The sequence below is a fragment of the Bufo bufo genome, chromosome 6 (assembly GCF_905171765.1).
Source record: "Bufo bufo chromosome 6, aBufBuf1.1, whole genome shotgun sequence".
NCBI classification, from domain to species: Eukaryota; Metazoa; Chordata; class Amphibia; order Anura; family Bufonidae; genus Bufo; species Bufo bufo.
Window position 1 is genome coordinate 138506716 of NC_053394.1, and position 12079 is coordinate 138518794.

General features: G+C 44.9%; 1 protein-coding gene across 1 annotated transcript in view; it reads right to left on the minus strand.

The window, feature by feature from the left end:
* Positions 1-12079, minus strand: part of SPO11 (SPO11 initiator of meiotic double stranded breaks) — a 62689-nt gene that overhangs the window by 19001 nt on the left and 31609 nt on the right. The window contains exons 6-7 of the mRNA XM_040438356.1: positions 5722-5835; positions 4864-4952 (exon numbers count right to left, since the gene is read on the minus strand). Of these exons, the coding sequence (XP_040294290.1) occupies positions 4864-4952; positions 5722-5835 (203 nt within the window). The remainder of the gene's footprint in view (positions 1-4863; positions 4953-5721; positions 5836-12079) is intronic.

Consider the following 12079-nt stretch of genomic DNA (forward strand, 5'->3'; position numbering starts at 1 on the left):
CTGTCCACTTAGGAAGCAACACTGAGTGACAATCAATTTCACATGCTGTTGTGCAAATGGGATAGAAAACAGGTGGAAATTATAGGCAATTAGCAAGACACCGCCAATAAAAGGAGTGGTTCTGCAGGTGGTGACCACAGATCACTTCTCAGTTCCTATGCTTCCTGGCTGATGTTTTGGTCACTTTTGAATGCTGGCGGTGCTTTCATTCTAGTGGTAGCATGAGACAGAGTCTACAACCCACACAAGTGGCTCAGGTAGTGCAGCTTATCCAGGATGGCACATCAATGCGAGCTGTGGCAAGGTTTGCTGTGTCTGTCAGCGTAGTGTCCAGAGCATGGAGGCGCTACCAGGAGACAGGCCAGTACATCAGGAGACGTGGAGGAGGCCGTAGGAGGGCAACAACCCAGCAGCAGGACCGCTACCTCCGCCTTTGTGCAAGGAGGAACAGGAGGAGCACTGCCAGAGCCCTGCAAAATGACCTCCAGCAGGCCACAAATGTGCATGTGTCTGCTCAAACGGTCAGAAACAGACTCCATGAGGGTGATATGAGGGCCCGACGTCCACAGGTGGGGGTTGTGCTTACAGCCCAACACCGTGCAGGACGTTTGGCATTTGCCAGAGAACACCAAGATTGGCAAATTCGCCACTGGCGCCCTGTGCTCTTCACAGATGAAAGCAGGTTCACACTGAGCACATGTGACAGACGTGACAGAGTCTTGAGACGCCGTGGAGAACGTTCTGCTGCCTGCAACATCCTCCAGCATGACCGGTTTGGCATTGGGTCAGTAATAGTGTGGGGTGGCATTTCTTTGGAGGGCCGCACAGCCCTCCATGTGCTCGCCAGAGGTAGCCTGACTGCCATTAGGTACCGAGATGAGATCCTCAGACCCCTTGTGAGACCATATGCTGGTGCGGTTGGCCCTGGGTTCCTCCTAATGCAAGACAATGCTAGACCTCATGTGGCTGGAGTGTGTCAGCAGTTCCTGCAAGATGAAGGCATTGATGCTATGGACTGGCCCGCCCGTTCCCCTGACCTGAATCCAATTGAGCACATCTGGGACATCATGTCTCGCTCTATCCACCAACGTCACGTTGCACCACAGACTGTCCAGGAGTTGGCAGATGCTTTAGTCCAGGTCTGGGAGGAGATCCCTCAGGAGACCGTCCGCCACCTTATCAGGAGCATGCACAGGTGTTGTAGGGAGGTCATACAGGCACGTGGAGGCCACACACACTACTGAGCCTCATTTTGACTTGTTTTAAGGACATTACATCAAAGTTGGATCAGCCTGTAGTGTGTTTTTCCACTTTAATTTTGAGGGTGACTCCAAATCCAGACCTCCATGGGTTGAAAAATTTGATTTGCATTTTTTTATTTTTGTGTGATTTTGTTGTCAGCACATTCAACTATGTAAAGAACAAAGTATTTCAGAAGAATATTTAATTAATTCAGATCTAGGATGTGTTATTTTTGTGTTCCCTTTATTTTTTTGAGCAGTGTAGTTATGTTCAGCTGACATTAGCACATCGCTAATATCAGCCAGCTTAATACCCATTTTTCAGGTGACAGAAACCCTTTAAAGTGAGTCTGTCACCAGTTTTGACTATGAAAGACTGCTGAAAGTGCTAGCTAGGGGCCGGGGATAGCACAACAAACATACCTTTTGTGTAGTTTTTATTATAAGGAGTATTATTGTAAAGCACTGCGGAATATGTTGGCTCTATGTAAATAAAGATTATTATTATCAGGAGTAGTGTGAATATGATCTTTTATTCTGCCAGGTTCTGCACTTTCAAGTGCCCAACAGGTGGTGCCTCACTGTAAGGGTCCATTCACACGTCTGTCATTTGGGTCCACATTCGTTCCGCAATTTGCGGACCCATTCCCTTTTTCAATGGGGCTGGAACGGATGCAAATCCGCATTTTTGGGATCCGAATCTGTTTTTTGGGATCCGCAATTCAGTTCCTGAAAAAAATAGAACATGTCCTATTCTTGTCTGCAATTGCGGACCAGAAAAGGCATTTTCTATTATAGTGTCTGTGATGTGTGGTCCGCAAATTGCGGATCGCACATTGCAGGTGTCCGTGTTTTGCGGATCCGCATAACACTTACGGACGTGTGAATGGACCCTAAAGTGCTCTCTGCATTGAGCTGCTTCACAGCTCCTTCCCTCTGCTCTGAATGGTACCTGTGGTGATCTCCTGGTCTCTTGTCTGCTGCTCTCACTCAATGCAGACAAGAGGAGCGCTGAAGCAGCTCAATACAAAGAGCTCTCACAGTGAAGTATCATGTCCTGGTCACTTGTAGGAGCAAAATCTGGCAGAATAAAGGTTATACGGTATTCACATTAAAGTAAAAAGAGAAAAAGGTCCAGCTCAGTTAAAATGTTACCTTTATTTTTCAGTGCAGGTAAAAGCCAGTTAGGCTGGGTTCAAACGAGCGTGTCCGGATTAGGTCCGGATGTGTCCCGGTGTGTTGCGGCAAACCCGCGCGAGTAGGAATGCAATTGCAGTCAGTTTTAACTGCGATTGCGTTCCGATGTTCAGTTTTAATTGCGCGGGTGCAATGTGTTCTGCACGCGCGTGATAAAAAACCGACTGTGGTACCCAGACCCGAACTTCTTCACAGAAGTTCAGGTTTGAGTTAGTTGTAGTGTAGATTGTATTATTTTCCCTTATAACATGGTTATAAGGGAAAATAATAGCATTCTGAATACAGAATGCTTAGTAAAATAGCGCTGGAGGGGTTAAAAAAAAATAAAAAAATTAACTCACCTTCTCCTCTTGTTCGCGAAGTTTCCCGTATATGATTGTTGGGGGCTAAAGGACCTTTGGTGACGTCAGATCACATGCTCCTATCACATGGTACATCACCACGTGTGATGGACCATGTGATTGGAGCATGTGTATCTGACGTCACCAAAGGTCCTTTAACCCACAACTCATCATTAAAGAAGGTAAAGAAGAGACCGGGAACTTCGCGATCAAGAGGAGAAGGTGAGTTTATTTGGTTTATTTTTTTTAACCCCTCCAGCGCTATTTTACTAAGCATTCTGTATTCAGAATGCTATTACTTTCCCTTATAACCATGTTATAAGGGAAAATAATACAGTGAATAGACCGTCACCTAGCAACCATGCGTGAAAATCGCCCCGCATCCGCACTTGCTTGCGATTTTCACGCAACCCCATTCACTTCTATGGGGCCTGCGTTGCGTGAAAAACGCAGAATATAGAGCATGCTGCGATTTTCACGCAACGCACAAGTGATGCGTGAAAATCATCGCTCATCTGAAAAGCCCCATTGAAATGAATGGGTCCGGATTCAGTGCGGGTGCAATGCGTTCACCTACCGCATTGCACCCACGTGGAAATCTCGCCCGTGTGAACGCAGCCTTACAGTCCAGTCTACATGTTTTGGATCAGAGACAAAAGCGATCCTTCCTCATGACATGTCCTTCCTCTTTTTACTTTAGTAACGCTGTGGTTCTTGGCGTGGTGTGACAGGGTTTGAGCACGCCTATACTCTCTCTTTGCCTACGGTATTTACATTACTCTATAAGCGCTCGGCACCCTTACCTAGTCCTGTCAGCAGTTTTGCATGGCCAAAATGGCTGAACTCCCTTTAAAGTAAGTTTTCCAACTTGGTTAGATTTTGTCTGATCTCGGAAAACTCTCAACTCTTTTAAGGCACACTCCATATGCCCTAACACGACTAGTAGGGCACAGTCATCCCTAGGGTCCTTTCTAGTTCCCCAAAGCTGCCTGCACAGGGCCCCCTAGTCTTCAATTGTGTCACCTGGAAACCCGGTATCATGATTGAACGGGAAGTCTTGACTTCTGCAATCGAAGGGTTAAGAGGCCAGGATTGGAGGTTTCTCTGATACCAGCTGTCAGAGCAAGATCTCAGCTTTCCAGGGCGACACGGGACACCTATGCGGTACTTAAAGGGAACCTGTCACCGGGATTTGGGGTATAGAGCTGAGTACATGGGTTGCTAGATGGCGGCTAGCACATCTGCAATATCCAGTCCCCATAGCTCTGTGTGCTTTTATTGTGTAAAAAAACCGATTTGATACATATGCAAATTAACCTGAGATGAGTCAGAGATTGAAAATATGACTCTTCTCTGGTCACACAAGTAAGATATGACTCTTTTATGTTAATTTGCATATGTATCAAATCGTTGTTTTTTTTTACACAATAAAAGCACACAAAGCTATGGGGATTGGGTATTGCAGATGTGCTAGCGGCCATCTAGCAACCCATGTCCTCAGCTCTATACACAAAATCCCGGTGACAGGTTCCCTTTACGGTGCATTTAAAAGCGTCAGAAAATTATCAGGAAGGAACCGTTCCTTCCTTATAACTGCCTGCTCGTCAGTGGAGGAGAGAGCTGCATTCACCACCACTGTATGGGGACGAGGGATGGCTACTGCAATCACTAATCCTCACACATATTCATTGTTTCTGGGCAGCAGATCTGAAACAATCAGAAGCAATGATTTAGGTGTCTGCATGAACAATCATTTCACCTGATGATGAAGCATTTTGCTTGCTCATTGGGTGATCAGTGGCAGCCTTACAGGGGCCGATTATCAGGAACAAGCGTTCGCACTAATGTTCGTTTCAGATAAGCAGCCTGACATTTGACCCGTGTAGACCTGGCATTATACTATAGATCGATAAAACCAAGTACGGCTGGTCATTAAGGAGGTAATCTTAATGGATTCATGCAGGTCTAAGTTTGCTGACTCCACTTATTTGATCACTTTTGGGTGAATTTGCCATTTACAGAAGATCTTTAACCTTATTAAATGTATTCTGATAAACTATTAATGCGTATATGGCAGCACTTACCAAACCGTTGTGCAGACTTGGGGCGGTTGCTTCTCACTTTCCGAGATGTGCAATTCTTTGCCATTTGCAATCCAACTGAATCAGTAAACCTGGACAAGAACAACTGGATGAATGTTGGACACACCGAAGACAGATAGCTATTTTAGCCTTTCCCCATTAAATTCAATGGCGAACACAGCTGAAGTTAACATGACACTTCTTTTAAAACCAGTGGCGGAGAAAAATGCTACCATATAGATTACATCACAGAAAACAGCGCTTTTGTCTGGTAGACTCCACAGTCAGTGGATTTTAGACGTGTTAACATACCCGTATACAATCCCAGAACACCAAAGAAGATTCACAACTGCAATTTCTTAAAGGGGTTATCCTATGACTAATGTAAAAAATTAAAATCAAACATCATATAGTACATGACAATCTCTCTCTAACAAAGCTAGAACCAGCCCTGTACCTCACATGGATCCAGAGATCTCCCCATTCATTGCTCTGCTAGATTTATATCAAGCTGACGGCTCAAGGGGAGTGTCTGTTCTGCTGCAGCTGAGGGGGCGTGTCCATGCTCTCCCTATCACAGCTCAGGAGGCAGCTGAAGGATGAAACTGAGCATGTGCGGCCATCTCAGTGAGACGGACAAAGAAATAGGAAAAAAACAGGAGGTGCTATACAGATACATTTTATTGAATTACTCAGTGGCTATGCCAAATTTTTTATCACATGCAATTACAAAAGAGTTTAGGTCCAGGTGCTGGTTTGAAAACTATAGAATATTTTTCATGGGACAACCCCTTTAACCTTTATCGTTTCCATTTTTTGCACTGGAAAAACCTCAGCGGCCAGATGTGGTCTGCCACTTACTCAATGTTGGTCCAGTTTGATCTGTTTTCCACTGTCAGAACTGGGGCTTCATCTTTAGAAAGACTTTCCAAAACCTCATGGACGATCTTATCAATTCCAGCAACAACCTGAGAACTGAGACAAGAAGATAGTAATCTACAGATTTCCACCAACTTGAGAACTAAATGTATCACTATGTATTGCTAACCTTCATCTATCTGCCAGTGTATGTGGATGGTAAAGCAGCAGAGTGCTGCAATGTGACCTTTGTGTCACGGTCCCTCAGGTGACTGATGTCAGGAGATCAAGGAGACTGGCTGAGTGTGGAGGAATCTAACAGCCTCCTTGATTTCTCTTGATTCAGTGTTGATAGGGTTAATGACCACTTCCCTTGTCTCAGCTGTTGCTCAGTGGTCATCACTTCTACCCTTTATAGTCTGACCCCACCCTTCTGACTATGTGGTAGATTGCTTCATTTGATTTTAGAAAGAGCTGGAGTGTGGTTCTCCCTGAGTTCCTGCTCATCCTTCTACAACAGAAGCTAAGTGTCTCGCTTGTTTGTATTTTGTTTTTTCCCCTTGGTTGTGGTTACTAGGCCTCAGGGAGATGCTTGTTCCTTCATCTTGAAAGGAACGGGTTTGTCTCAGTCTGCAAATATCTTTAGGGCTCCTCAGGGTTTCCAGGTTACTGTGTATGGGCTTTTTTACCTTCAAGGGGTGCCCATACGGTTAGGAGTCAGGGCCAGGAGTAGGGTTCTTAGGTGGTGACCCTTTCCCTTCCCTAGCGTTGAGGCCTAGTGGCTTTTCTCTTCCCCCTTGGTTGTCGGTGTGGTGTTTACTCCTTTACCTCATTGTGGTGTTTACTCCTTTACCTCATCCGTGACATAATCTACCACCATAACTGCCATTTTTTGTTCAGGTCAGTGCAGCTATGGATTGTATGTCTGCACTGGTCGAACAGATGCAGGGGCTGTCTTTGGAGGTAGCAGACCTCCGCACGACAGTCTTACAGATTCAGAAAACACAGGAGGCTGGTACCAGGCCTGCCCTGAACCAAAGGTGACACTCCCGGACAGATTTTCTGGAGGTAGTGACAATTTCATCCGGTTCAGGGAGTCATGTAAATTATACTTTAAGCTGTGTCCATACTCTTCTGGGAACAAGAGTCAACGTTTGGGTATGATAATTTCTTTGCTTAAAGATGACGCCCAGTCGTGGGCTTTTTCTCCCCCGACCGGATCACCATACCTCCAGTTGGTAGATACATTTTTTAGAGCCTTGGGTCTTATTTACGATGACCCGGATCGGATCTCTCAGGCCGAAACCAAGTTACGTGGTTTACGGCAGGGAGAGCGCTCCACGAAGATCTATTGCTCTGAATTTAGGAGATGGGCTATGGATACGGAGTGGAATGATCCTGCATTCCGTAGCAAATTCTGTCAGGGTCTATCTGAGAGGCTGCTGGACGCGTTGGCCTTTCATGAAAATCCTGAGTCATTGTAAGCAGCTATGTCCCTTGCTGTACGTCTTGATACACCTGAGGGAGAGATCTAGGGGTCCTCACCCTCAAGACGTACTGTCAAACAAGGTGGCGGCTTCCTTTGACACTTTTGGTAAAGAGACACCTGTGGTTGTGCCTTGTGATGTGCCTGTGCAGTTAGGGGGAACTTCTACTCCTGAGACTGCTGGCAAGAGCTTTGGTCATATGAAGGGAGTCTGTTTTTGTTGTGGAAAGAAATATAAATATATTGTAAATATTTGCCTGTACATTCAGTGTCAAGGTGAAAAAATAAAGGAAAACGTTTAATCCCCAAATAACTATTGGTGGTGTGGGTGGAGAGCAAGAAAACGTACTTTTGTCATTTACTGCTAGTACCTGATTTCTCCTGTCTGCCGAGGTGGTGCTAGAGTCCAAAGGTCGATAGGTATTTATCGATAGTGGGGCTGGGGTTAACCTGATTGATGGACAGTTCATTCGCTTTCATGGGTTGACTACTAGTGCACTAGAGAAAAGCATTTCTGTCTTTGCAATTGATTCTGCACCTCTTACCCAAAAATGCCTGTCGCAGGTGGTAAATTACATCCATTTTAAGGATAACTGTCACATTTAGACCCTAATTTCAATTTTCATATAAGTAGTTACTAATAACATGATATTCCAGAATCGGTTACCATTAGACTGACCTACCCCATATTTAATAAGATTCAGCCCTTAGCAACCAGTCTGCATAAAACTGCAATTTCACTATTCTGTTAAGATGGCCGCCACTGCCCTCACCCCGAGGCTAATCCTGCCTGCCCTCACTAGCCAGTAACAATAGCCCCCCAAAAGTGTCAGTAACCAAAGCCCTCCCCCCTAAAGGGTTAATCTCCTGCAGCACAAAGGGGTCCTCTTCCCACATGTTGCTTTCATTTATACACTGAGCAGATGGCAGATCTCCCTTCCCTGTTGTGCGCTGCTTCAACTCTGCATTCTCCAGCTCTGCTGAGTAAGGGAGCGTCTGCCAAGTTCAGGGACAGGGAGAAGTGCACACAGCCCAGGCACTGTTATCAGCTGCTGGGGAGGACCTGGTTTAATCATTTATTTACAGTCCCTGGCTGTCAGTAATGTGAGCATGCACGCTGCGTGCTCCGTCTATCAACAGATAGACGGACCATGCCTCGCAACCCTATTTTAAGCACAGGTAAAAGTAGGCAGTACAGGGAACAAAAATGTGGAATTAAGGGGTAATTGAATACACAGTGAAAAGTTGAAATAGGGCCACCAAGGTGATATTAATCACCACAATCCAATACTCCAAAAAAAAAAAAAAGCGACAGTTATCCTTTAAGAGTGGGTGATTTCCATCAGGAATCTGTCTCGTGTTATGTGTTGGAGGGTCTGCCTGCTCTGATGGTTTTGGGTTTACCATGGTTAAGCAAACATAACCCTACCATCGACTGGCAAGTGAGACAGATTCTCAATTGGAGTGATTTTTGAATGGACAACTGTCTTAATACGTCTTTCTCTGTGGTCACCACTAAAACTGTACCCTCGTTCATTTCAGAATTTTCTGATGTGTTTTCTGAGAGTGGTAAGAAGGAGTTACCCCCACATCGGGAGTATGATTGTCCCTCCAATCTTTTTCCTGGAGCTAAACTGCCCAAATCTCGGTTGTACTGTATAATCTTTCGAAGCCCGAAAGAAAGGCTATGCGGGAGTATATCACCGAGAGCTTGGCGAAAGGTCATGTCAGACCATCCAAATCCCCAGTGGCTGCTGGGTTTTTCGTTGTAAAAAAAAAAACATGGTACCCTTAAGACCATGTCTGGACTTCCGTGAGCTCAACCGAAATTACTGTCCGTGATCCTTACCCCCTTCCTTTGATTCCGGATTTGTTTAATCAAATTGTCGGTGCCAAGGTGTCCTCTAAATTGGATCTGAGGGGGGAATATAATTTGGTAAGGATCAAAGAGGGGGACAAATGGAAGATTGCCTTTAATACCACTGAGGGTCATTTTGAGAATCTGGTCCTTCCTTTTGGGTTAACCAATGCTCCATCGGTTTTTCAACACTTTGTCAATTACATCTTTCATCATCTGGAGGGGAGATTTGTTGTTGTACAGGGAGTGCAGAATTATTAGGCAAGTTGTATTTTTGAGGATTAATTTTATTATTGAACAACAACCATGTTCTCAATGAACCCAAAAAACTCATTAATATCAAAGCTGAATATTTTTGGAAGTAGTTTTTAGTTTGTTTTTAGTTTTAGCTATTTTAGGGGGATATCTGTGTGTGCAGGTGACTATTACTGTGCATAATTTATTAGGCAACTTAACAAAAAACAAATATATACCCATTTCAATTATTTATTTTTACCAGTGAAACCAATATAACATCTCAACATTCACAAATATACATTCTGACATTCAAAAACAAAACAAAAACAAATCAGTGACCAATATAGCCACCTTTCTTTGCAAGGACACTCAAAAGCCTGCCATCCATGGATTCTGTCAGTGTTTGATCTGTTCACCATCAACATTGCGTGCAGCAGCAACCACAGCCTCCCAGACACTGTTCAGAGAGGTGTACTGTTTTCCCCCTTGTAAATCTCACTTTGATGATGGACCACAGGTTCTCAATGGGGTTCAGATCAGGTGAACAAGGAGGCCATGTCATTAGATTTTCTTCTTTTATACCCTTTCTTGCCAGCCACGCTGTGGAGTACTTGGACGCGTGTGATGGAGCATTGTCCTGCATGAAAATCATGTTTTTCTTGAAGGATGCAGACTTCTTCCTGTACCACTGCTTGAAGAAGGTGTCTTCCAGAAACTAGCAGTAGGACTGGGAGTTGAGCTTGACTCCATCCTCAACCCGAAAAGGCCCCACAAGCTCATCTTTGATGATACCAGCCCAAACCAGTACTCCACCTCCACCTTGCTGGCGTCTGAGTCGGACTGGAGCTCTCTGCCCTTTACCAATCCAGCCACGGGCCCATCCATCTGGCCCATCAAGACTCACTCTCATTTCATCAGTCCATAAAACCTTAGAAAAATCAGTCTTGACGTTTCAGCTTGTGTGTCTTGTTCAGTGGTGGTCGTCTTTCAGCCTTTCTTATCTTGGCCATGTCTCTGAGTATTGCACACCTTCTGCTTTTGGGCACTCCAGTGATGTTGCAGCTCTGAAATATGGCCAAACTGGTGGCAAGTGGCATCTTGGCAGCTGCACGCTTGACTTTTCTCAGTTCATGGGCAGTTATTTTGCGCCTTGATTTTTCCACACGCTTCTTGCGACCCTGTTGACTATTTTGAATGAAACGCTTGATTGTTCGATGATCACGCTTCAGAAGCTTTGCAATTTTAAGAGTGCTGCATCCCTCTGCAAGATATCTCACTATTTTTGACTTTTCTGAGCCTGTCAAGTCCTTCTTTTGACCCATTTTGCCAAAGGAAAGGAAGTTGCCTAATAATTATGCACACCTAATATAGGGTGTTGATGTCATTAGACCACACCCCTTCTCATTACAGAGATGCACATCACCTAATATGCTTAATTGGTAGTAGGCTTTCGAGCCTATACAGCTTGGAGTAAGACAACATGCATAAAGAGGATGATGTGGTCAAAATACTCATTTGCCTAATAATTCTGCACGCAGTGTATATCTGGATGACATACTAATTTATTCTCCAGACATGGAGACTCATCAGGATCATGTGAAACAGGTGTTACAGATCCTAAGAGAGAATAAATTGTATGCGAAGATGGAAAAATGTGTTTTTGCTGTTCAGGAAGTGCAATTCCTGAGTTACCTGCTCTCACCCTCAGGTTTTCGTATGGATCCCGAGAAAGTCCGTGTGGTGTTGGACTGGGATCGACCTGAAAATCTGAAAGCGCTTATGCAGTTTTTGGGATTCACCAACTACTACCATAAATTAATCTTGAACTATTCGACTGTGGTTAAACCTTTAACAGACATGACTAGGAAGGGGGTCGATTTCTCTTTTTGGTCTGAGGCAGCATTACAAGCCTTTTCTGCTGTGAAGGAATGTTTTGCTTTAGCACCTATTCGGGTGCAACCGGACGTGTCTCAGCCATTCATTGTAGAGGTTGACGCATCCGAGGTAGGGGTGGGAGCAGTTTTGTTGCAAGGTGCTTCACCTAGTAAATGGCGCCCATGTGCTTTTTTCTCTAAAAAACTCTCGACTGCTGAAAGAAATTATGACGTGGGTAATAGAGATTTGCTGGCCATTAAGTTGGCTTTTGAAGAATGGCACCATTGGTTGGAAGGAGCAATTCATCCTATTACGGTAATTACTGATCACATAAATCTGGCTTACCTTGAGTCGGCTAAACGACTGAATCCAAGGCAGGCCAGATGGTCGCTGTTTTTCACCAGATTTAACTTCATTGTCACCTATCGCCCTGGGTTAAGAACGTCAAGCGCGCGGGGGGGGGGTTGATTCTAAAGATCCTAGTCCTATTTTGTCTGAAGGGGTAGTCATATCTGCCCTATATCCTGATCTTGAGGCTAAGGTGTTGGAGGCCCAAGAGGATGCACCGGCCTTTTGTCCTCCAGGGAAACTGTTTGTTCCCTCAGACTTACGTCATAAGGTATTTGAGGAACATCACTGTACTGTCTTGGCTGGACACCCTGGGAGTAGATCCACAGTCGATCTCATCTCGCGCAGATTTTGGTGGCCGGGTTTGTGTAAGTGTGTTGAGGACTATGTGTCAGCCTGTTGTACCTGTGCTCGTGCTAAGGTGACACATACTCGGCCTTCTGGATCTCTTCTTCCATTACCCATCCCATCCAGAACTTGGACACATTTGTCCATGGACTTTATCACGGATTTACCGAATTCTTCGGGAAAAAAACGTGATTCTGGTGGTAGTTGAT